At 39.1% G+C, this 27,701-nt stretch overlaps 4 pseudogenes, 2 gene segments (V, D, J or C) and 1 further gene; 4 read left to right on the top strand and 3 right to left on the bottom strand.

The window, feature by feature from the left end:
* Igh (immunoglobulin heavy chain complex) overlaps positions 1 to 27,701 on the top strand; it is a 2,751,187-nt gene that overhangs the window by 391,849 nt on the left and 2,331,637 nt on the right.
* Gm9245 (predicted gene 9245) lies at positions 156 to 834 on the bottom strand (annotated as a pseudogene).
* On the bottom strand, positions 1,303 to 1,971 carry Gm5660 (predicted gene 5660; annotated as a pseudogene).
* Positions 6,473 to 6,766, top strand: Ighv1-68 (immunoglobulin heavy variable V1-68; annotated as a pseudogene). Its single transcript is given in 1 exon segment — positions 6,473 to 6,766. A coding segment is annotated over 1 exon segment (294 nt).
* Positions 13,873 to 14,166, top strand: Ighv1-67 (immunoglobulin heavy variable V1-67). The segment is given in 1 exon segment: positions 13,873 to 14,166. A coding segment is annotated over 1 exon segment (294 nt).
* Positions 24,703 to 24,996, top strand: Ighv1-66 (immunoglobulin heavy variable 1-66). The segment is given in 1 exon segment: positions 24,703 to 24,996. A coding segment is annotated over 1 exon segment (294 nt).
* Rpl7a-ps2 (ribosomal protein L7A, pseudogene 2) lies at positions 26,972 to 27,699 on the bottom strand (annotated as a pseudogene).

Raw genomic sequence — 27,701 nt, 5'->3', positions numbered from 1 at the left:
AAAGAAAAATAACTAGCAGAATTCCCAAAATAGAGAGGGGAATAGTGGGAGGAGATGGTGGTGTCAAATAGAACAGGATTTAGCAGTAGTGTTTCACATCCTGGCCTATTGAAACACACACACACACACACACACACACCTTGTGTGGGGTGAGGGCATGGATCCCAGCAGGCAAGCGTTAGCAGGCTCATGGAAGTGGACATGAAAAACACCTGACAGTGGACATTTCTCTTAACCTTAACTTTAACAAGAGTCTCTTGTTCCACAAACCAGTACTCTGATGAAAAGCCTGTCTTGGAAGCAGGAGACTCTATCACAGCAGTCCTTCCATCTCTTTCATAAATACTTCATAAGCATTGTCCTTGGTTTGTACTGAGATAGGAATTGAAGGACTAAATCTTGGCTGCTTTGGCAATGAGCACAGCAGAGTCATCCTGAGATCTTCTTTGGGGAACAGCAGTACCCCTCTTATTCTCATGGCATACCCTCAGTGCAGTGGGCACAAAATGTATGACCCCTATTTTGTGATTGGTGATCTGGGGCTTGGCACTGATGGTCACTTTGGACTTCTTGATGGTGGCTGCACTTGCATCCTCTGTCTTTGGTTGCTGAATGATGCTGGGCAGGGCACTCAACACTCCTGCATTGGGCAAGGGAGCTGGTGGGAAAAGGCCAGGTGGGGCAGATGCAAGAAGAGGTCTCAAGGGTAGGCACATCATGCTAGGATGAGGAGGAGGGATACCTGCAGGTGCTGTAGGAGGTCGACTTGGTAGGGCTCCTCAAGGATGGTCCTCAGGGAGCAGACCTGGTGGGCCTGTTGGAGGTCCTTGAGGTAAAAGTTGTGGTAAAGGCCCTTGGATTCCTGGCATTCCAGGTGGTCTTAGGAATGGAGGAAGGCCTGTACATTGGTCAGGATTCTGTAAGGGTGGGGCAGGTGGTCTTCGTGGCATGGGAGCTGCTTATATCTAAGAAGTAGGAACAGACTGTAGAGCGTGTACCATCAGAGTAGAAATCCATTTTGTGCTGCTTTTGTGATTGCTTCTCTGCTTCAGAATTATCAGAGTCTTTGTCATCATCCTCTTTTGAAAATTCTTCCACTTCCTGTTCTTCCTCAGGGTTATCATGACCTGTTATGCAAAGCATCTTGGCATGAACAGGAGTCAGCTCCTTCATGTGCTTCTTCCTTAGTTTCCCAGACATATCAGCAAATTGGATACCCAGACCTGACTTTGTCTCCTCAGTGATGTTGTGCTTACTGTTATCTCTGTGCCTGAACTCATACTAGTCACTCTCTGCATCCATATTTCAAAATCGTTCTTAGGTGCAGGGAGGCCTAACAACCCTAGACAGAAATGTTCACGAGATTCTCTTTCCATCTACTTCACATAAGAGGGGTCACTAGTCTGCCATTCCATCCTCTGGATTAATGTTTAACTTGTCTCTAAATGGTGTTCTACCTGGGGTGGCATTAGAGACTGTTTTAGGGGTTGTTCCACTTTGGGGAGTCAGCCCTTCAGCTCCATTAGAAGGAGTCCTGAAAGGGGTAGCCAGAACTGTATTTGGAGTCTGCACAACCTGCCACTGTGGGATCTCACCAGAGAAGTCACTCTCATGCGGGGGGGGAGGGGGTTAAGCCCACCTTTCAATGGAGTGTCCACATTGGTCAAGGCCATGAGGTTCTGGTCTTCCTGTAGAAACCTGTCTTGAGAGGCTGGTGTCTGTGGGGTTCTCAGAGCAATGCTGTTGTTGCTTGTGACATAGTACTCAGACAGGAGAGTGCTAGAAGCAGAGTTTGTTATTCCAGACTCTTCCACTGTCTGCAGTGCAACTTCACTGGCCTGGCCTACCTTGACAACTTCCTGGAGTTCAGCATCTGAAATCTGAGGGGCAGGCAACACTAGTTTGCTTCTCTTTTTATTAATCTCAGAGACACCACTAGTTTGGAGGATAGCTGATGGTAATTCAGATTCCCTTTTCTGTTTCAAACGCTGTTTGTCTTTTTTTCTTTCTCTTCCTTCTTTTTCAGATCTTAGCTCCCCATCAAGATCCTGCTGTCGTAATTTCCTGAGATCTGCATCAAGGGCCTGGAAATTCTCCTCAGAAGTATCATAAAAACCAGGAGCAGGCTTTTTTTTCAAATGAGATTTCAGCATTATAATCCATTCCTCTCTTCTTTTTCCTTTTCTTCTGAATCTCTATGCCAGCTGCTCCAAGCTCTCGTCTTTTCTGGAGGGCAGCAAGGCGCCTTGCTTCTTCCAACTGCTTTTCTCTTGCTTTCCTTTTAGCCTTCTTTCCTTGAGTATTGTCCAGATGGGCTCGAGCCTCCGAAAGCATCTAAAGTTCATCCTCATCCATGTCAATTGGATCAGGCCGGGCTGGTTTGGTTTCTGGATTTGGCTCTATCTCTCCAGGCTTAAGTTTTCTGGGGTCATCTGGAGCATTTCTGTTATTTATGTCAACTTTCTCATTCCTATGTCCAATTATTGTGTAAGTCTTTTTACTTTGTCTGTTATACTATGCAGGTGAGTAATTTATCTTCTGAACACAGGACCTCTGCCTGAACAGTAGCCTGACGAAGACAGGAAAACAGCTGTTATCTCTTGTCATTCCCTTTTTGAAAATGAGATCTGAAAGAGCTGGTTCCAACTGCCACCAAGGAGGAACCTGGCACAGAGAGGGACATTGCAGTAACATTGGCACAAGTTAAAATCTCCGATGTATAAATCATTACCCCCACATAAACTATGTCCACCTCTCCCTTTAGCTTAGCTCCATGAACACTGAAGTTAAAGGTATAAAATTTTTCTCAAGTAAGACTGTGTAACTTGAGTGTAAGCCATGACAAACCTAACTGCATGGAAGCTCATGACAAGCAGGGGGCACAATGAGGCCAGAAATCCCCATAAAGAGATGAGAAGGGTCTGGATGGCACACTGTATCCTCTGTGGTTTCCTTTATTAATTGTATTAACTAGTCTGTCCTGCTGTGATTGACGGCAATATCTCCATGTTCAAACACTGTAAAGATTCTTTGTGAAACACTTCCTAGATGCCTGTTTATTTGTTTCTATGGCTTTTTCTATTTTCTGAGTAAAATCATACAATGTGTTCTAATAACTGATTTCCCTACCCACAACTTATTTCAAATCCTTCTTACACTCCAACTTACCCAACTACAAACCTTTTTATTTTTTTTTCTGAAAAAGAAAAAAAAATGAAAAAAAAACGTGGGGATTTAAAGTAAACAACAACAAAAAACAAAAAAAATAACAAAACCAACTAAAACAAAGCAGGAAACACATACACACACAAATATACACATTCACAGAAACACAAACACATAGACAAAGACACACACAAACACAAACACACATACACACAGAGACAGAGAACCATACATATACACAGACAGACACATACACACACCACCATAGACACAGATATAGACACACATCCATACACATTTTCCAGCACAGACACACACACACAGAGACACATTATAACAGACAGACACATTCACATACAGACACACACACACAAATGCACAGTGACACACATACACAGACACACACATAAACTCACACATAGACACAGAAACACACACACAGACACATACATGCACAGACACAGTAACATACACACAGAGACACATACATACATACATACACACACACACAAGTACACACAGAAAGACAGTCACACACACAGAGATACATACATACAAACATATGCACACACAAGTACACACAGAGACACAGACACACACATACACGCACTGACACACATACACACAGACACAGGCACTCACCCATACACATACATACACACAGATATAGACACACACACACACACACACACAAAATATGCACACTCACACAGATAGTAAAATCACAGCTCCAGAGCCATGGTATATAGGCAAATTTAAGTGACACAAGAAGATGTAAACAAGGTGATATTGAAAAAAATATGCAGATGGAAAAAATATCTGCAGAAATACCATTGACCACATGTTTTGTTGGCTATCAACTTCTAAGCTTGTCTTCCATGATTAACTGTGCTTAATATCTCCTGTGAGACTCCATTGAAGAAAATTAATTTTTCCTTTTTATATGAGTGTCAATTGCAGAAATTCTTGGTTAGGGAGAACTTATGTCCATTTCTTCGTCCCAATTGGGGGATTTTAATCTGGATTGACTTGATTGAGGCTCTGCCCTTCAGTTTCAGTCTCTGTGACTTCATATCTACATCAATCCACTTGGTCTGGAAGACACTCCTTCCTTGGAGACATCCAACTCTCATAATCTGCTCAATTTTAAAATACTTTACTCCCTTTTTATATCTATTTCTTTATATCATCTTTGTAAAATCCCCATACTCTAATGAGTCAATTCTTGTCTCCAGGCTTCAACAATTAAATATACCAAAAAAGGAAATCAAATATTGGAACGTATATGAATAAGAACATGAAATACTTGTCTTAAGGACATGGGTGAACATTCAGTATGTTTTTCCCATTCCATGCATACGCTTATAGATTATATATTTCCTGTTTTACCACTGAGTTATATTCTTTTTTTTTTATGAACAACATTGTCACCTTTTATTTGTGGTGTGTTGGAAACGTGGGATGATTATTCCTTCCTCTATATCCTGTTTATAGAGCATGAATACCACGCTGTGAATAAACATGGGTGTGCAATTATTTCTATAACAAGATGTAGAATCATTAGAGTACATGTTTGGAAGGGATACACTGGGATACAACATGATTTTGTTTATTAATTTTCGGTGAATTTTCATAGGAATGCTTTATACAATGTAAGTACTGTCCAAAGCAAGTGTTTTGAGATGATTGATATAGGACTTAGTAGATCCCAGTCATATTGATAAAGGTCATGTTGTCAAACTGCCTTATAAACATTTATGTTTCTACCCAGTAGATTGTCTGAATGTTTAACACAGTGGCTCATATGTAACTGTTTGTAAATATTGATGCAGACATTCATGAGTGGTTTGAGAATTGAGAATTATTGACGTAGTACACAGCCAGAGATGACTAATGATACAAACCTCTTAGCACTGAATCAAGGGGCAACAAAAACAGGGCAAATACAGATGTATGATACAGAAAATTAGGTTAACAGACATGAAATTCTATCTCTAGGTATTTAACTGTTTCCTCATAGTGTACATATGAACTCTCAATAGCTATATTTACCAACAGAAGACACAAACAAATCAAACCAGTGAAAACTACCACATGAGAGACCCCAAAATGACTGAACAGGTAAAGATGTCTACTGGCAAGCTTATGAATATCAGTTTAATCCCTTAGATTTGAATTATATAAATTTGGTTATCACCACTAAGAATAGTATAACAATTAAAAAAATTACCACATAGATGGGGAGGTATTCTTAGGGCACACCAAGCTGAAGGTCTTTTAGCATTTGAAAACTTATGGGCAAAATTAATCTACTTTGGGGGGAACATTTCTGGAGTTCCACACTTTACTAGTGATGATTCTATGTATGTTTATATTGGTAGTACTAACTAAACTCACATTTCTCATTAGTTAATGAAACAGAAGTGGTTAGGATGTTTGGAAAGAGACTTATTGGAAGGTTCCAAAAGGAACAATAGGGATTTAGTGTTGGAAGGTCCAGAAAATGGACTTAGTAATAAAATATTTGTTAAAACATCTATAGATTATATCTATAATTTAGTTACTCATGATAGTGGTCCATTAATCATTGATATGTAAATATTTTAAGCCCATTTACTTTTATTCTTTTTAGCAAAGTTTGAAGTATATAAACTGTGGGAAACAAATATTACTTGCAGAAATCTGAAAGAAGTTTCTAATTCTCAAAAGATAGATGTTTTTGGAATTTACCACGGAAATCATCATCTTCAACAACATCACTATGTCCACTATCACCATCACCACCACCACTATCATCATTGCAAAGTACCATGTATAAACCAATGTGTTATCATTGTCCCAAAGTTGACCAACAGACTCAGGCCAAAAAAATCTATTGAGAGCTTAGTCCTTGAAGTTGCATCCAAAGCATCTATCCGCGACTCAGGGAAAGTGTATGGGATGCATTTCCTCAGAGATGAGTAGGATTTGGACCTGTGCACCCTGTTGTCTAATCCATGAGCCTTCTCAGTCCTTCTTCTCCAGTTGTTGTCCAGCTGGTTCTTATGCAAGATGTACCCTGCTCATGAATATGCAAATTACTTGAGTCTATGACATTAAATACAGGGATGTCCACACCCTGAAAAAAGCCTTTGATCAGTGTCTTCTCCACAGTCCCTGAACACACTGATTCTGACCAGGGAATGGAGCTGCATCTTTCACCTCCTCCTGTCAATAAAAACAGGAAGGGGCTCACCATTTCAAAATTTGAAAAGGAGACAGGGCTTGAGGTGACAATAACATACACTGTGCCTTTCCCTCCCACAGATGTTAACTCCCTGGTTCAGCTGCAGCAATGTGAAGCTGAGGTTGTGAGACTCAGTGATGGTGTCCTGCTCAGCTTCTGTCTACATATTTAGCAACTACTATGAAGTGTATAAAGCAGAGGCCTGGACAGGCTCTTGAGTGGATTCGATGAATTGATTCTTGAAGTTTTGGTACTACCTATAATCAGAAGTTCAAAGGCCAGGCCACATCTACTGTAGACAAATCCTCCATCACAGCCTACCTGCAACTAATATCCTGACATCTGAGAACTCTGAAGACTATTACTGTGAAGACAAAGGGTTGTAATCTCATCCTGAGTGTGTCAGAATCCCCAGAGGAGCAGTAATCTGCCCTGTCACTGAGATGACCAAAAATCTAACCTTTAGACTTGTTCAGAAATAGTAATATGGAATCCCCATTTTTATGCCTCTTCCTCAAAGTCCTATGTTGCTGTTTTCTTGTTTTAAAAAGGACATCTGTGAATAAAGCTGTGCTGATTTAGGATAAACCTACAAGACAGCATATATTGCCAATGTCTTCAGTGGTGACCACCTCTACTGACATGTTCCTTACTCCACATAACCATAAAAGGGAAAATGTGGTGATGCATGATAAAAATATCACTGGATTCTGAGAGACCAGAAATTTTGTTGAAATAGTTGGAGATAATGAATAATTTGAATTTGACCTATAAAATCCAAACCACCAACATCTGGGCAAAGAAACACTCTTTTCATATTCTTAAGTATTAAGTGATCCCAGATGAGTTGTTAACTCTGGCTCTGTTCTAGCAGAAGTCCCACTCTCTTAGAATGTGAGAAATACTTATATTAAAATATATAGGTGTGCATATGGAATTCTTGTAGGTTCTTCAAAATATTATTAGATCACTTTTCATAGAATTCATTTACCAACATATACTTGTTAATTGAGGTAGGTTCTGAGATTATTCATAAATGGTTGTTCTTATATTTACTATCTTTGCAGTCTCACTAATACAGGGTTGTTCACACAACCAGCAGTGCCACATTAGTACCCTCTTCCACAACGCTCTGAGGATGAAATTTCTTACTGTGTGTTTGCCTTCTCCTGCTGAACATGTGTCTACCCTTAAGTATGGTGAATAGACCCAATGTTTTGCCATTGGAGAAAGCTAATTTTCTATACCAAACAAGTGTGAATTCCAGAAACTTCTTAGTTAAGAGTGAGAACCTGTGGCCATGACCCTCTCTCAGCACTGGGACACCATGTGGATTGAGTCTCTGCATGCCTTGTGCATGCTTTCACAGTCTCTGCAGGTTCACATGCACACGAGTCCTGTTATGTCTGGAAGACAGTTCTTTGGAGCCAGATCCTCTTTCTCTTTTATTCTATTCAGCATTTTATGTTTTTCTCAGAAATGAGGTTTAATTGTAAAGGTATTTTGAAACTTAGAGCAAGTGAAATACCTCATACTCTTGTGGCACCTATGAGGACTCTCTAACCATTAACTCATGGTGAGTTATCCTGTGATGGGCACTGAGATGTCCAATTAATAACTCACATCTTCTGGGATCTGCACTATCCTCCATGCTTGTACCTCTGTCCCAATATACCTAGGTCAAAATAAATCATACAGCCCATTTGTATATGTTCTACTTGGTCTCTGCAAACACATATCCTACACAGCCATAGAGCATGCCCAGACCCAGATCACTGAGACAATTGCAATAACTGATCAGTGAGTATTATCTGAATACCAGCAATTTCTCATAGAATTTCCTTCCATTCAGTATTTTTGATAAAAAATACTATAGCAGAAGATCCATAAATACTCATGGAAGTCTCAACATAATATTACTCTATCAACACTAAGATATTCCTAAATATATATTAGGCAACTATGAACTGTTCATTATATCTCAAGAGGTTTTCATAGAAAATTTGTAATTTTTTCTCTTTTTACTTCATAATGCATTTTGTTTCAATCTCAGGATTCCTGGTTTGTTTTCATGCTACATACATTTTATTTCCTCTATATTTTTGTTTTTACCTACATTGAAACATCTTACCTTTCATCTTACCTCTCTTATAACACTTAAAATTGGTTTATCCTACACCACTGTCATTTTTCTCCATGCCCCAATACCATTTCGTGTTTGAAGCACTCTGCCTCATCTCTATGCATTCTTTGCATTCGTTTTATCTCAACTTTATTACATCATCTCCTTTAATTCATGTGACCCTATTGGCCCATTTCTACTCTCTTGGTTTCTACAAATTAAACACATAATAAAATAGTCAAATCAGTGAACATTACAAAAGAAAACATGAAACATGAAGCATTTTTCTTATGGACATAGGTGACCACATTCAGCATATTTTTAAAGGTCCATTTATACCTTTAAACTTTATAATTTGTGTTTTACTATGAGTAGTATTTCATTGTCTATACATCCCACATTGTCAATATAGCGGGATATTATATAATTACTAGGACAACTTAAAACAGCTGTTGTATAAATCATCATCTCCAGGTAAACTAGAACCACTTCTCCCTTCAGCTGAGGTGTGTGAACAATGAAGTTACAGGGATGCCATTTTTTCTTAAGCCAGAGAGGTCAACTTCAGTGTAAGTCTTTTCAAACCTACATGCAGGGGAGCTCATGACCAGCAGATGACAAAAAATGCCACGAATCTCCAGAGAGAGATGATGTAGGTATGGAAGGGACTCCGTATCCCTTGTGGTTTTCTTTTTTAAGTGTATTAACTGATCTTCCCTGCTATAATAAATATGTGATGTCTCTGTGCTCATTAGATTCTTTACTAATTCATTCTCAGATTAATGTTCATTTTTATTGGCTTTTACAAGGTTTTCAATAAAAGTTATGCAGTGTATTCTAATAATGTTATCCTATCTCCAACTATTTCCAGATTCGTACTATCTTTGAATTCACTCAGCTACACATCTTATTTTCTTTCAGAAAATAAGCAAACAGAAAGGAAGGAAGGAAGGAAAAAAAGGAAGAAAAAAAGGAAGGAAGGAAAAAAAGGAAGGAAAAAAGGAAGAAAGGAGGCAAGGAAGAAAGAGAGAGAGAGAGAGAGAGAGAGAGAGAGAGAGAGAGAGAGAGAGAGAGTCTATCCCATTTTTCAAGCATGTCCGGCCTTGATTGTAGAAAGGCATGGAGAAAGAGAGAAGGTAAAAAGAGAGAGAATCAGGCCATGGCCATATGTAGAGCGGGGAGACGGGAAAGAGAGAAGTAGGGTTAGAGAGTAAGAAAGGTGAGGGCTTAAAGAGTGCGAGGAGGGGCCAAATAGCCCTTTTATACTGTGCTGGGCTATCTTGCTGTTGCCAGGTAACTGTGGGGAGGAGCATACCTGGCTATAGTCAAGTAACTGTGGGGGTGGAGTCTAACCAGAACGCCAGAAGCTTGGGACATTGTATACACGACTGATAGTCACAGAATTATGGACAGGAACCTGATTCTGAGAACTTGGCTCACCTTTCTGTCCCTTGTAGATTTCTCTATTGGGTCACAGGAGCAAGACCCATTCAACTAAAATAAGCTGCCTGTCACAGTCCCACAGATTCTGAGTTCAAGGACATTCTGATCTACAGAGCAAGTTCCAGGACAACCAGTGCTGCACAGAGAAACACTGTCTCAGAGCCTTTAAAAATGAGGCAATTTGTGGCCAGGTGATGGTGGTGCATGCCTTTAATCCCAGCAACTGTGAGGCAGAGGCAGGCCGATTTCTGAGTTTGAGGCCAGCCTGGTCTACAAAGTGAGTTCTAGGACAGCCAGGGCTATACTGAGAAACCCTGTCTCTTAAAACAAAAACAAAAAAAGACAATTTGTGTTAAATAAGCTAAAAAGAAAGATAAATAGATTAAAACATATTGACTATTTTTAACTCCTTTTATTCATTATTATACAAAAATACTAAGCCACTCTGGCAGCATTTAGAAAACCACGTTATTATTTGAAAACTTGTTGCTAAGAGCTGTGCATGTGGCTCAGTGGTTGTGATGTTAATCTTGGGTGTCAGCTTGATTGTACTAGAAGTTGTCTAGAAGATCCATCAAGCACAGCTGCAGATATGAGGGAGATTCAAGAGACATCTGGATCATTAGGGCTGTGATTCAATACCTTGTTGTAGGAAGTGGTTCATAGCAGCCTTATTTATAATAGCCAGGAGTTGGAAAGAACCCAGATGTCCCTCAACAGAGGAATAGATACAGAAAATGTGGTACGTTTATTCACTGGAGTACTACTCAGCTATTAAAAACAATGAATTTATGAAATTTTTATTCAAATGGATAGATTTGGAGGATATCATCCTGAGTGAGGTAACCCAATCAGAAAAGATCACACATGATATGCACTCACTGATAAGTGGACATTAGCCCAGAAACTTAGAATACCCAAGATACAATTTACAAAACTCATGAAACTCAAAAAGAAGGAAGACTAAAGTGTGGATACTTTTTCCTTCTTAGAAGGCAGAACAGAATACCCATGGATGGAGTTACAGAGACAAAGTTCGGAGCTGAGACTGAACGAAGGAACATCCTGAGACTGCCCCACCTGGGAATCCATACCGTAGTAAACAACCACCAAACCCCAGTCACTATTGTATATAAAAACAAGATTTTGCTGACAAGACCCTGATATAGCTGTATCCTGTGAGGCTATGCCAGTGCCTAACAAATACAGAAGTGGATGCTCACAGTCATCTATTAGATGGAACACAGGGTACCCAATTAAGGAGCTAGAGAAAGTACCCAAGGAGCTGAAGTGGTCTGCAGACCTATCTGAGAAACAATATGAACTAACCAATATGTCCAGAGCTCATGTCTCTAGCTGCATATGTAGCAGAGGATGGCCTAGTTGGCTACCAGTGGGAGAAGAGATCCTTGGTCTTTCGAACATTCTAGGCCCCAGTATAGGGGAATGCAAGGGACAGGAAGTGGAAGTGGGTTGGTTGTGGAGCAGGGGGAGGGGAAAGGGTATAGGGTATTTTCAGAGAGGAAACTAGGAAAGGGGATAACATTTGGAATGTAAATGAAGAAAACATCTAATGAAAAAATATAAAAAAAGATAAAAAGTCATTAAAAATAACTAGCTTCCAGTTTGTGATAGAATAACATGATTTGAACAGTATTTTTCTGATAAAAGCTAACTTATTTTAAATGTATCTAAGTTTTAAATAAAAAGTTCTATATAAAACACATAAAAAGAAAAGGGGAGGATGTCTACTTAAGGAGGCATGAACTCCTGTGCATTGCACACTATGAGCTCCATCAGCATTTCATGATTGAAGTATGAAGAACAGCATTATTGATATTACCCAGCATTACTCTCTCTTCAGGAGTTCTGGAATGTCAAGATAAAACAAGCTAGTCCTCTGGATAGTAGGCATTGTCAGAATTCACTAATACCCTGAGGATGTTACCCTGTGAACTGACAATTCACAGGACTTCACATGGATTCTTATTAGTAATGGAAAAGAGGAGATGAATTCAATTGGTCCTCCTCCTTCTATGCTGTAGTATTAGGTGCATCCAATTTGCTAACTTGAATTTAGATTACAATATATATGAATAATGTGAATTCATGTAGTACATATTTTTGTTTTAACATGAGTTGCTATTCTTCAGAAAATTAAATACACATATTTAATCACATATTCCTACATAGTGCTATTTGTTTCCCCCATTTCTGGGACAATATTACAAATATCTCCTTCATTAGTGAAAATATCAACTACTGTAAAGCTTAGCTAGCATGCCTTTGCAGGAATAAGAACATCCTGGATGAAAGCTACACAGGGAGAGGTAAAACTTTCTAAGCACACACATTCTCCATGCATTAGGATCATGGTCCATGATAATTTTCTCTATTCCTTCTTCCCATTAAATGCATGTACCTGCAGGTTGGGAAACAGATTGTGTTTCAGAATACATTTGCTTGATTTCCACTTCCTTCTCAATGCAAATATTTTTGAAGTGTTAATTTTGCTATGAGTACCACAGTGGTTCTTGCTCTTTCTGTGGACTCCTGTCTGTGAGTGTTCCAGGAATTCACACATGAACACATGTGGGGCTGCATCTGAGCTCCAGACTCACTGTTATCATTCTGTCCTCAGATGCTCTGGCCCAGGTAAAGCCTGGTGAATGCAACAAAGACCCTGATCTCTCTTGTTTACACCTCATTACAAATGGGAACTGTTAGAGGTAGATCCTACTGCTTTTCCACGAAGAAAGCACATGAGTTTGAGAGGGTCGTTGACAATAAGGTATAAAAACCTTTAATTTATATGATGAGATATCAGTCATCACCTCCAGATAAACAAGAGCCATTTCTCCCTGAATCTGAGCCCTGTAAGCGCACTAGCTTTAAGAATATGTTACTGCTGAACTCAGACTGGGCAACTTCAGAGAATACAATAGGAAATCTACCTGCAGATAAGTTCAGAACCAGCAGGGGGCACAATGGGGCCACGAATCCCTAGCAGAGGGATTTGGTGTGTGTGCAGGGGATTCTGCATCCTTTGTGGTTTCCTTTCTTAACTTACATGTACCTGTAGTGATTGACATATAACGTTTCCATGCTCTAACACTGTGAAGATATTTTGTTAAACACTTCAAAGATTTAAAGGTGTGTGTGTGTGTATTCTTGATGCACTCTTCTGTTGATAGATATGTAGTATATTACCATCATTTATTTATTGTGATGGTGCTGCAGTAATCACTCATGTACAAATGTTTCTGACATAGATTTAGTTTTGGTCATTTGGGTGATTATTTTTCTTTTTATTATATAGCATTTTGGAAAGACAGATGATAATTGTATGTATGGAAACGAGGCTCTAAATCCTAATAACACTGCTGCTATTGAAATTTGCCCTCAATACTGTCTCCTTGTAACTAAATTAAGTCAATTTATTAGCCTTGTCACGGTGAGCCACTGTCTAAGGCTGCAAATCTTTTTATAGCATAGGCCCTAATTTTCCATCCAGAGCCTGTGCACAAGGCTCAGGGGTGGGGTATGGGATGAATTTCCTCAGACAGCATTAGGACATGGGCCTTAGCAGTCTGATACCTGACCAAAGTGTCCCTTCTTCTGAAGCAGTAGTAAGTCCTTGTGTAAGATGTACCCTGTCTCATGAATATGCAAATCAGGTGAGTCTATGGTGGTAAATATAGGGATATCTACACCCCTCAAAAACTTAAGATCACAGTAGTCTCTACAGTCACAGGAATACACAGGGCATTGCCATCGGTTGGAGCTGTATCATCATCTTTCTGGTAGCAACAGCTACAGGTAAGGGGCTCTCAGTAGTAAATTTGAGGGAGGTCTGGCAATACACTTAGGTGACAATGACATCCACTCTGTCCTTCCCTTCACAGGTGTGCACTCCCAGGTCCAGCTGCAGCAGTCTGGGCCTGAGCTGGTGAGGCCTGGGGTCTCAGTGAAGATTTCCTGCAAGGGTTCCGGCTACACATTCACTGATTATGCTATGCACTGGGTGAAACAGAGTCATGCAAAGAGTCTAGAGTGGATTGGAGTTATTAGTACTTACTATGGTGATGCTAGCTACAACCAGAAGTTCAAGGACAAGGCCACAATGACTGTAGACAAATCCTCCAGCACAGCCTATATGGAACTTGCCAGACTGACATCTGAGGACTCTGCCGTCTATTACTGTGCAAGACACAGTGTTGTAACCACATCCTGAGTGTGTCACAAAACCTGGAGGAGAAGCAAGCTGCACTGGGACAAAGATGACAGAAAGATTAACCTTTAGATTTGATCAGAAATAGAAAGTTAAAATGCCCATTTATTGTCACCTCCTAAGAGTCCTATAGTGCCTTTGTCAGTTTTGTTAAAGGAAATAAAAATGAAGAGATACTGATTTATAATAAACCTTCAGGACACCATACATTTGAAATCTCTTCACCAGTGACTATCTCCATTGACATATTTCTTAATAAAACAGCAAAAGAGAAAATCATTATGATTCATAATAAAAATATCAGTGAGAATCACCATCCCCGACCTCAAGTGGTATTACAGTGCAATAGTCATAAAATCTGTATGGTATTGGTACAGAGACAGGGAGGTATATCAATGAAACACAATTGAAGACACAGAAATCAACCCACACACCTCTGGCCACTTGAACTTTGACAACGAAGCTAAAAATCATTCAGCGGGGAAAAAAAGACAGAATTTTCAAAAAAATGGTGCTGGTTCAACTGGAGTTCAGCATGTAGAAGAATGCCACCCATAGGAAGAACAACAATATCAACCAACCAGATCCCCCAGACTACCCAGGGAATAAATGACCTACCAAAGATTACACACGGAGGGACCCATGGCTGCAGACTCATATGTAGCAGAGGATGGCCTTGTTGGACATCAATGGCAGGAAAGACCATTGGTCCTGAGAAGGCTTGATGCCCCATTGTACCAGAATGCCAGGTTGGTGAGACAGGAGTGAGAGGGTGGTTGAGGGAGCACTATAATTGAATCAGGGGTAGGGAGGATGGGATAATTGTTGGTAGTGACCTTGTTTGAACATTAACTGCCTTAAGTGCTTGCTGGCACAAAGTCTTGGCCTCTGTGGGAAAGTACTAGCCCAGCTGAGTACAAATAGCTTAGATCTTGAAGTCAACAGAGAAAAATAGCTATAAATCTTGTGGATAGATACCTAATAACTCATTCTGTTCTGATCTTCCTGCTGAACTGTTTACCCAATCAATATCCTGTTCCTGGGAACCGGTGCATTACCCAAAGACACAGCAACCCCCTCCACCCCCGTTCATGCTCCTATGAGTTTATAACTTTTGTGGTGAAAAATAAAAATTTGTCAGCTTGATCAGGGACTCTTGAATTGTTGTCTGTTCTTTGTGTTTCTTTTCCCCCATTCTCTTCCATGTGCCCCCTAAGTCCCTGTGGACTATACTGCAGGTCGGGATAGATAGTGGGTTTCCAGAGGGGAAACCAGGAAAGGGAATAACATTTGAAATGAAAATAAATAATTTTATGTAATTAAAATATATTAACAATATTACTAGATTGTGATACACCAGATTATTTGTTGAAGTAGTTGTGGATAAAACATAATCTGAATTTGACTTATAAATTCCAAATCACTGATATCCGGGCAAAGAAACACTACTTTCATTGTTAAGTATTAGTCAACCTCAGGTTTGTTCTGGCTCTGTGTTCCAACAGAATTTCCCCTGTCTTAGAATGTGAGGACTATTTTATTAACATGCACAGTTATGTATATAGAATTCCTGTAGGTTTGTCAAGATATTATTAAATCACGTTTTCATAGAACTCATTTACCAACACAATGTATGTACCTGTTAATCACAATAGGTTCTGAAATTGTACATACATGTTTTTCTTATATTTACTTCCTCCACAGTCTCAGTAACACACAATCAGCAGTGTCAAGTTATTACCCTCTTCCACAGTTCCTGAGCATGGAACTTCTAACTTTGTATTGGCCTTCTATTGCTGGACATGTGTCCACTCTGAAGTATGGTTAAGAGACCAAATGTTGCTCCATTAGATAAAGGTCGTTGACCTATGCAAGTCAGTGTTAATTTCAGAAACTTCTTGTTTAAAGGTATGAAACTGTGGTCGTGTTCCTCTCTCAACACTGGAACTCCATGTGGATGAAGTATGTGCACACCCTGTGCATGCTGTCAAAGCCTCTGTAGGCTCTTATGTGTACGAGTCCTGTTATGTCTGGAAGACAGTTTTTTAGGTGCCAGGTCCTCTGGGTGTTTTAGTCTATTCAGTGTTTAAGTTCTTTGTCCGAACTGAGGTTTAATTGTGGAGTTATTGTGTGAAAATTAAAGCAATGGCAAGACCTCATAGTATTGTGTCACCTATAAGTACACTATGATCATTAACTCATTGTGTGTTATCCGGTGACTGACACTGAGATGTTTGATTAAAAACTTGTGTCTTCTGGGAGCCTCACTGTCTACACAAGTAGGTATTTCTGTTCAAATACACCTAAGTCAAAAGAAAGAAAGAAAGAAAGAAAGAAAGAGAGAGAGAGAGAGAGAGAGAGAGAGAGAGAGAGAGAGAGAGAGAGAGAGAGAAAGAAAGAAAGAAAGAAAGAAAGAAAGAAAGAAAGAAAGAAAGAAAGAAAGAAAGAAATCACCCATCTCACCCATCTACTTTCTATCTACTTGGCATTCTGCAAGCATGTATCTCACATAACCATAGAGCATGTCCAGACACATAACACTGAATGTCTTCCTCTTCTTGTTTGTCCTCTTCTCCACTCTTTTTTTAAAGCAGTTTTCCCTCTATTATTGAAAACAGATTTCTTTGTCATACAACATATCTTGATTAGAGTTTGGTTCTTTCCTGCTCTCCAAAATTCCTCCCCACCTCCACACACTCCTCTGGATACACGGCCTTTATATCTATCAGTAGAAAAGAACAGGCTTCTAAGAAATAAAAACCAAACAGGACAAAATAAAATATAGTAAAATAAAATAATACCTATTATGTTGAAGTTGGACATGGAAAACAAACAAAAGGAACAAATACACAAAGGCAGGTAGAAGATTCAGGAAACCACTAAATTTCACAGTAACAGTCAGGATTCACATAAAAAATACTTAGAAATCAGATATGGAACTAATATTCAATATATATAAAGAACTCAAGATGGTGGACACCAGAAAATCAAATAACCCCATTTAAAAAATGGGGCTCAGAGCTAAACAAAGAATTCTCACCTGAGGAATACAGAATGGCTTAGAAGCACCTGAAAAAATGTTCATCATCCTTAATCATGAGGGAAATGCAAATCAAAAGAACCCTGAGATTCCACCTCACACCAGTCAGAATGGCTAAGATCAAAACCTCAGGAGACAGCAGATGCTGGCGAGGATGTGGAGAAAGAGGAACACTCTTCCATTGCTGGTGGGTTTGCAAGCTTGTACAACCACTCTGGAAATCAGTCTGGCAGTTCCTCAGAAAATTGAACATAGTACTACCGGAGGATCCCGCAATACTTCTCCTGGGCATATATCCAGAAGATGTTCCAACTGGAAATAAGGACACATGCTCCACTATGTTCATAGCAGCCTTATATATAGTAGCCAGAAAGAACCCAAATGTCCCTCAACAGAAGAATGGATACAGAAAATGAGGTACATTTACACAATGGATTACTAATCAGCTATTAAAAAGAATGAATTTATGAAATTCCTAGGCAAATGGATGGACCTGAAGGATATCATCCTGAGTGAGGTAACCTAATCACAAAAGAACTCACATGATATGTACTCACTGATAAATTGATATTAATCCACAAACTTAGAATACCCAAGATACAACTTGCAAAAAACATGAAACTCAAGAAGAACGAGACCAAAGTGTGGACACTTTGCCCCTTCTTAGAATTGAGAAAAAAAAAAAACACCCATGGAAGGAGTTACAAAGACAAAGTTTGGAGCCAAGACGAAAGGATGGACCATCTAGAGACTACTGCAACCAGGGATCCACCCCATAATCAGCCTCCAAACGCAGATATCATTGCATATGCCAGCAAGATTTTTCTGACAGAACCCTGATATAGCTATCTCTTAGGAGGCTATGCCAGTGCTTGGCAAATACAGAATTGGAATCTCACAGTCATCTACTGGATGGAACACAGGGTTGCCAATGAAGGAACTAGAGAAAGTATCCAAGGAGCTAAAGGGGTCTGCAGACCTATAGGAAGAACAATAATTTGAACTAACCAGTACTTCCTAGAGTTTGTTTTTCTAGTTGCAAGTGTAGCAGAAGATGGCCTAGTTGGTCATCAATTGTAGGAGAGGACCTTGGTCTTGCGAAGATTATATGCCCCAATACAGGGGAATATCAGTGCCAGGAAGCAAAAGTGGGTGGGTTGGGGATCAGGGTTTGGGGAGGGTATAGGGGACTTTCAGAGCAGAAACTAGGAAAGAGGACAGCATTTGAAATATAAATGAAGAAAATATCTAATAAAAAAAGACATACAGAAAAATACAATTAAACAGGTGAAGGTAATAACTAAAATGTTATAATATATAAAAATGGAAATAGATGCAATAAAGTAAACACAAGCTGATGGAATTCTGAAAATAGAAAACCTAGAAAAAAGGATCACTAGATGCAATCATGATATTCTCTAGTTCTATCCATTTATTTGTAAAATTCATTATGTCCTTGTCTTTAATATCCAAGCAGTATTCTACTTTGTAAATGAACCACCTTTTTTGTATCCGTTGTCTGGATGTGGGGTGACTATTTTTCCAGCTTCTGGCTATGATAGATAGAGCTGCTTTGAACACAGAATACACATACTTGTGCATGGTTGAGAGTTTGATGTACATGTACAGCAGTGTTATAAGTGGGTCTTCAATGTATAACTATTTCTATTTTTCTGAGAAATCCCAAGACTGATTTCTAGAGTCTTTGTTCAAGTTTTCTCTCCAAGCAGCAATGAAGAATTGTTTTCCTTGGCAAAGTTTTTGGTCTTGTCACTTTTATTCTACACGTGACTCATAGCTAAGGGCTATGGTACAGGACAGACAGAAACCACCCTTCTGCTCATCAGGATATTCTACTCTACCTGCTACCAAGTTGTTGTTGTTGTGTTTTTTTTTTATTTTATTTTTATTTTTTTTGTAGATAAAAATTTTATGTAGTTTAGAAGAAATACAAAGTCATCAGTGATGTTATACTGTGCCTATCCTTTCAGTGTACAATATCAGGCTTTGGGTAAGATGTACTTATTTGTACATGACTCTTATGCAGTGCCTAACTGTTTTCTGATTGGATTTGTAGTCTATTACATAGGAACAATCTCTTCCCAAATAAACATGGTCAAAAGCCCATGGCCTGTGTTGACAGAGGCCCTAGTTGATCCTAGTTGTATTTCTGAAGTTCAAGATATCAAAATGTTATAAATACTTATGTTTATACAATAGATTAGTGCTACTCTCAGCCTTGACCTAGAAGTTTCTCTGTTCAATGGATAATGATTGATGCAGACATTCATGAGTGGTCAAAGTGGTGAGAATGATTAGAGTCCTCAGCCACAGATGTGTTAATGATATTAACTTTCCAATATATTAACTCTATTAATGAATATATGCAGACAAAATATGAATTTCTCATTAGTATTTCTTAGATATTACATTCTTGTATATACTTATGTATATCAATACGTTATAGTGTATAAACAAAAGTGTCAATCATAATAATAAAATAGGGCAGTCAAGAAATGAAAGAGTAGAAATTATGGGTGAAGTATGCACAGTGTGGAATAATCATTACCATGAAAATTCTAGCCATATGTAAAATTGTTACTTATATTTTTCAGAATGTGTTTGCTTATTCTTTGATGGTTTTGTTCATGTGTGAGATATATCAGGATCGTACATGCCCCATTATAACCTTCTGGCTTTGATTGGGAACTTCCAATAAATTTCCCCTAACTGACCACTTTTATTTAATTAAGTAAAAATATAGAGAGTCCAATTAGTGCTGTGTATATATACATATGTGTGTCATTCACTAGTACATAAGCAACACCTAGTGTATTTTCAAAGAAAAAATGAGCATATTTTCATCATCAATTATCAAATGCCTATAGATCCAAAACTTGGTTTGTGTTCTTGGACATCCCTCACAATTATGTTGTAATATTTCAAAAATATGGTTACACTTTGACTAGTGGGGAAATCAGAGAACACATGCACGAAAGTGATTCTGTTATCCTGAGAGGAAAATATATGAAATCCAAATCTCACATCCTATGGGCAGATTGAATCAATCAAAATTACATGGTTAAACTTACAGATAAACACCTTTGTTACTCAGATATTTCACTTATACACATGATTTAATTTTGACCTACTTGGTTTATTCAGGTTTTGTGGTGTTAACTAGAGCTGCTTAGAGTTCATGTGTACAATGACCATGTTTAGTCCTGCCACACCGTGGAGTGATTCTCATTGCAGATCTCCAGGAGTAAGACCTTTAATCTCCATGGTTCTTTTTTATCATCAATAAAAGTTTTCACTCATTTTCCATTTTGTAAAAAATAGGTCGATTTAAGCAGTAATTTCAAAACTGTTTCAGATTCTAGGAGTCCAGCCATGTCCTGAGATGCTTCCTACCTGAGATGCTTCTACATTTTAGTGGTTTATATGTACAGTCTCAATTCTGTGTACCATTACCATGTAATTCTTTGTACTGTATCCACTAAGCAACGTAGGGTGAGTGATTTACCTCTGAATACAGGTGCTATGACCCAGGTGTAGTCTTATGACATCAGGAAAGAGCCTGTCATCTACTGTCCTTATTTTTTTTAGAAATGGGAACATCGAGAGCTGGATCCAACTGCCAGCAAGAATGAACCTGACTTCAAGAGACACATTATAGCAATATTGGCATAACTTAAAATTGCTGATGCATAAATCATCATCCCCAGGTAAACCAAAGCCATTTCTCTCTTCAGTGGATTTCTGTAAACACTGAAGTTACATGGATAAGATTTTTCTTAAGCTAGAAAATGCAACTTCCATGTAAGCCATGAAAAACCTATTTTCAGGGGAGCTCATGACCAGCAGATGGCACAAGATGATACAAATCCCCATAGAGAGATGAGAAGAATATTGAGGGGACTCTGTGTTTTGTTTTGTTTTTTGTTTTGTTTTGTTTTGTTTTGTTTTTTTAAATTAAGAGTACTAACTGTTCTGCACTGCAGTGACTAACATGTGTTATCTCCATGCTCAAACACAGTAAAGATTCTTTGTTAAACACTTCACAGATTTATGTTCACTTATTTTTATGCGGTTTTTATAACATTTTGAAAAAAAGTGATTCAATTTATTCCAATAACTGATTTCGCCATCCCAACTATTTCCAGAACCTGCCTACCTCTGAATTCATGCAACTACACACCATTTTTTTTTCTGAATGTAAGCAAAAAAATCCCAGAAATTTAAGGGGGGATTAAAAACAGAAATAAAACAAAAACCAACACACACAGAGAGAGAGACAGAGAGAGAGAGAGAGAGAGAGAGAGAGAGAGAGAGAGAGAGAGAGAGAGACTAACAAAGTTACAACTCTGTAGCTATGATATATAGACAAAACCTAAGTGAGACAAAAGGAGTTGAACAAGGCAATATTAGAAAAAAAGTCTGCAAAAATACCATTGAGTTTATTTTTTATTTGTCTGTCAACTGCTAAGCATGTCCTCCTGATTAACTGTGCTTTACATCACCTGTGAGACTGCACTGGAGAAAACTAATTATTCCTCTATATGTGAGTGTCAGTCACAATTCTTCTCGTTTAGGCCTGAGATCTTGTGTCCATTTCCTTCTCCCAACTTAGGGATTTTATCTATGTTGACTTGATTCAGACTCTGTGCCTCCAGCCTCAGTCTCTGTGAATTCATATGTGCATGAATCCAATTGTGTCTAGAAGACACTCTTTCACTGGAGTCCTACAACCAGTCTGTCTCTTATAATCTGCTCAATTTTAAACATTTTACTCTCAGTATTTTTCTCTATTTTACTATATCATCTTTGTAAATTCCTCATACTCTAAATGCCCAAGTCAAATCTCTCAGCGTCAACAATTAAATACACCACACACAATATTGAAACTCTGGGACACTCAGGAGTGAGAACATGCAACACTTGCCTCGTAGACATGGGTGAAATATTTGGTATATATTTTCTAGTTCCATATATTTATAGATCAGATAATTAATTTTTTTATCATTGAGCAATATGCACTTTTCTATATGTACAAATTTTTCCTTCTTTAAGTATGCTTTATTAGAAATCTGGAATGATTCCTTCCTCTATACTCACTTAAATATCATGAATAACTTTCTGTGAATAAATGTGAATATGAATAAATGTGAATCTCTACAATAAGATGTAGAGTCATTTGAGTAGATGTGTGAGAGGGTTATTTATGGATAACAACATAATTTTCTTTATTATTTTTTGGCCAATTTTCATAGGAAAATTTTCATCCCAGGTACGGGTGGTTAAAGCCCATGTTTAGAGATGATACAGGCCCTAGCAGACCTCAGCTGTATTGCTAATGTTCATGTTGTCAAACTGCCTTATATATATTTATGTTCAACCCAGTATATTGTCTGAGACTTGATCACAGAGGATCATTGTGCTCTCTTTAATGATTGATGCAGACATTCTTGAGTCATTAGAGTGTTGAGAAAGATTGTCAGAGTATTCAGCAACAGGTGATTCAATGATACTAACCTCTCACCCAAGAATCAAAGACCATCATAAAACATGAAAAAGAATGTAAGATTCAGAGGTTGGCGTTAAAGGACATGAAATTTTATCTCCAGGGATTTAACTGTTCTTAGTGCAACACAAGAACTCTCAGTACCTAGATTTACCAGCAGAGATGCACAGAAATCAAACCAGTGAAAATTACCACATGAGAGACCTTGAAATGACTGAGCAGTTAGACATGTCTCCTGGCAAGGTTAGCGACATCAGTTAAATCCTGTAGAATTGAAGTACATAAGTCATCCTCTGAGGTTTATGTGTCCCACTTGGTGCAGGTGTATCCTGCTATCACCACTAAGAATAATGTAACAATTAAAAAGTTAATTTAAGGAAGGGAGGTACTCTCAAGGAACCACAGCACACTGGAAATCTCTTGGCATTTGATGACTGGTGGGCAAAATAACATATCTTTGTTTTGGGGAAGTTTTCTGGAGGTTCTCTCTTTACTTATGATGACCCTATCTATGTGTGTAGAGCTTGTACTAATTAACCTTACTGGGTCATTATTTAAGGAAACATGAAAGGTCAGGATGTTAGGAAAGAGACTTATTGGAAAGTTCCAAGTGTAAAACAGTGACCTAGTGGTGGTACATTGTGGTGAGAGTTCAGAGAGTGTTGGATGATAATAGCATATTTCATATATGATTGAAAATTTCTAAGAGTAAAATTCCTTATGAAATATAGAAATATGAATGTTACAAGTGCATAGAATCTTCATAGAGGTGTATTTTGTACACTGTGCATATTTCTCCTGTAACATATTGTTCCTCCAACTTTCCTGTTTTTCTACTAGACCATTGGAACATTATCTTGTTTTTGCATACATAGTTGTCTAAAACTATGAAAAATATAAAGGTTAATAGTAAGAGTCACATTTAATGTTTTTGATTTTGAGATTGTCTTAATTAATATAGTTATATCTAATTGCATTCATTTTCTCCAAAAGCAACATATATATCTGATAAACACACACACACACACACACACACACACACACACACACACACACACACACACACACACATATATATATATATATATATGAATCCATGCCCTAGTGATAAAATCCTTTGTAGACACATCTATAGTTTATATGTATAATTTAATTAGTCATGATAGTGGTGTAATATTCATTGATGTGTAAATATTTTAACCACATGTACTTTTAGTCATTTTAGTGAATTTTGAAATATATAACCTGTGTGAAAGGAAATATTACTTGAACATATCTGAAAGAAGGTTCTAATTCTCTAAAGTTAGCCATCTTTGGAATTTACCATCAAAATCCTCCTCCTCCTCATCATCATCCTCATCATCGTCATCGTCATCATCCTCCTCATCACCCTCTTTATTATCATTGTCATCTCCTCCTCATCATCATCATGATCACAAAGCTCAATCTATAAATCCATGTGTTAACATTGTCCCATAGAGGAGCAACAGACTCAGTCCAATAATTTATTGAGACCTTAGTCCCTGAAGTTACATCCACATCATCTGCCCAGGGCTCAGGGAAAGTGTTTGGGATGCACTTCCTCAGAGAGAATTAGGACTTGGACCTGAGCTGCTTGACCCAGGTGCCTTTTCAGTCCTTCCTCTCCAGTTTTTCTCTAGATGGACTAGGTCCTTAACTAAAAAATGCACTGCTCATGAATATGCAAATCACCTGGGTCTATGGCAGTAAATACATGGATTTCCACAGCCTGAGAACAACCTATGATCAGTGTCCTCTCTACACAGTCCCTGACGACACTGACTCTAACCATGGGATGGAGCTGGATCTTTCTCTTCCTCCTGTCAGGAACTGCAGGTAAGGGGCTCACCAGTTCCAAATCTGAAGTGGAGACAGGTCCTGAGGTGACAATGATATCCACAATGCCTTTCTCTCCATAGGTGTCCATTGCCAGGTCCAGCTGCAGCAGTCTGGACCTGAGCTGGTGAAGCCTGGGGCTTCAGTGAAGATATCCTGCAAGGCTTCTGGCTACAGCTTCACAAGCTACTATATACACTGGGTGAAGCAGAGGCCTGGACAGGGACTTGAGTGGATTGGATGGATTTATCCTGGAAGTGGTAATACTAAGTACAATGAGAAGTTCAAGGGCAAGGCCACACTGACGGCAGACACATCCTCCAGCACTGCCTACATGCAGCTCAGCAGCCTAACATCTGAGGACTCTGCGGTCTATTACTGTGCAAGACACAGTGTTGTAACCACATCCCGAGTGTGTCAGAAACCCTGGAGAGCAGAAAGCTGCACTGCGACTGAGATGACAGAAGGATTAATCCTTAGACTTGCTCAGAATTTGTAATTTTGAATGTCCATTCATTACCTCCTCCTCAGAGTCCTATAGTGCCTTTGTCAGCTTTGTAAATGTCCATCGGTGAGTAAAGTGAAGATATTTGGATAAACCTAAAATTCTTCACACTTTCTGAATCTATTCACCAGTGACCACCTCCATTGACATGTTTCTTATTCAATAAAACAAAAAAAGGGAAAATGACGTTTGTCCATGCGAAAAATATCACTGGATCAGACCAGAATTTTTTTTGAAATTGTTGGGAATAATGTGTAATAGGAATTTGATCTATAAAATGCAAATAACTAATATTTGGGCAAATGAACACTGCTTCATTGTCTTATGCAATCAGTTTCCTCAAGTGTGTTAACTCTTGTGCCATGTTCCAGCAGAAATTCCAGTCTCTTGGTGCGAAGTATTTATATCAGAATGCAGAGGCATGCAAACATAATATATGTAGGTTAGTCAAAATAGTAAATCAATTTTTATCGAACTCCTTTTACCAACACAGTGTATGTACTGTTAAATAATGTAGTTTCTGAGATTATACATAAGTGTTTGAATCCATATTTACTTCCTTCTGAGACTCAGTAATCATCCCTACAGTCACAAGCCTTTGTAGAACACGGACCTATACTGATACAGCATCAACTCTCATAGTCTATAGGATAGCTGTTGCTCAGTTTTGTCCTATAGATTATTTGTGAACTTGTGTCTCCGCATGCACATTTGTTTCTTATGCTTGTTTTTGGTGACTTTTCTTCTGTTTTTTTTTTTTTTAATCCTCATACCTATTTGTTTGCTATTCCTTTATCTTACCTTGTTTTTTTCATTTTTATTATATTTATATTATTTTTATACATTTTTTAAAAAGTAATTTATTTTTTACACTCCCTATTTTCTTTCCTTTGCCCCTGATCCACCCTCCAGTGTTTCCACATCCCATACCTCCTTCCCACCCTCTCTCAATGTGGATGTCCCTACCCCCACCCTACCTGACCTCTAAACACCCTGGTGTCTCCAGTCTCTTGAGGGTTACTTGCATCATCTCTGGATGAACACAGACCTGGAAGTCCTCTACTCTATGTGTGTCGGGGACCTCATATCAGCTGGTGTATGCTGCCTGTTTTATGGTCCAGTGTTTGAGAGATCTCAGGGGTCCAGATTAGTTGAGAGTGCTGGTCCTCCTACAGGATTGCCCTTCTCCTCAGCTTCTATCATCCATCACTAATTCAACAACAGGAGTCAGCTGCTTCTGTCCATTGGTTGGGTGCTAATATCTGCCTCAGAACCTTTCAGAAGCTTTTTGGATCATGATAGGTCCCTTTTAGTGAATGCTACATAGCCTCAGTAATAGTGTAGGCCTTGGGATCTCCGCTTGAGCTCACTCCTACTTTGGGCCTATTGCTGGACCTTCTTATCCTCAGGCTTCTATTTCTGTCCCTGTAATTCCTTCAAACAGGAACATTTATGAGTCAGAGATGTGTCTGTGAGATGGCAATCCATCTGTCACTGGACTTCCTGTCTTCCTGTTGGAAGTGGGCTCTATAAGATCCCTCTCCCTACTGTCAGGCATTTCATTTAAGGTACCTCCTTTGAGTCCTGAGAGTCTCTCATAGGTCTCTGGTGCATTCTGGAGGATTCTCCTATCCTCATATATCCTGAGGTTGTCTGTTTTCATTCTTTCTGTTGGGCCTCAGGGCTTCAGTATATTTCCCTCACCCAATACCAGGTCATTTATGTTCTGTTTCTTTTCTTTTCTTTCCTTTTTAAATTTTGTAATTATATTTACGTACAGAAAACTTAGTGTACATTTAATCCAATTTAGTGGCACATTCTTTAGCCTTTGTTTTTTCCAGCTTGGCAATGTGAGCCATTGCCTCCCCAGTGGCGACTATCTTGTCATATCTGTCATTATAATTGGTCCTAATAGTTTCCACCACCTTATCCAGAGCACCCTTGTCTTCCGAGTTAACCTGTGTGAAGGCAACAGTGGTGCATGTCTTCCTGTGGACCAGGTGCCCCAGCCTGGCCTTTCCCTTCATGATGCAGTAGGACACCCCCATCTTTCGCCACAGGGCAGGCAGGAAAACCACAAGCTCGATGGGTTCTAGGACATGGGAAATCACCACCTGAGCATTCTTGTTCTCCACCAATGTGGTGACTGTATTGACTCCTGCTCAGAGGACAGGTGGTCTCTTAGTTGGGACTTCACCTTTGCCAGCAGCTTTCTTCTCAGCACGGGCCAGTAGCCTTTGCTTCTTCTCTTGCATTGTCTCTGGCCTGTACTTGTGGGCAAGCTTAAGCTGAGTATCTGTCTGCCTGTCCAGCACCTTCGTGAACTGGTTAATGACAGGAGGGTCCTTGAGTTGCATGTGGAGGATGGCTCTTTGCTGCTGCAGTCTGATGTAGCAGGGCCATTTGACGAAGCGTGTTAAATCTCTTTTGGGCTGGATGTCCTGTCCAATGCCAAAGTTCTTGGGCCTCTTCTCGAACAGAGGGCTGACCACTTTCTTGGCCTCCTGCTTCTTGAAGATGGCGAGGGCCAGGGCCACCTTCTTCCCCTTGGCCTTCTTCCCTTTGGGCATCTTGCTCGGCTGCTGGCT

Source organism: Mus musculus, chromosome 12 (genome assembly GCF_000001635.26).
Source record: "Mus musculus strain C57BL/6J chromosome 12, GRCm38.p6 C57BL/6J".
Lineage (NCBI taxonomy): Eukaryota > Metazoa > Chordata > Mammalia > Rodentia > Muridae > Mus > Mus musculus.
Note: the sequence above shows the minus strand (reverse complement) of the source record. Positions and strands in the feature narration are given on the sequence as shown.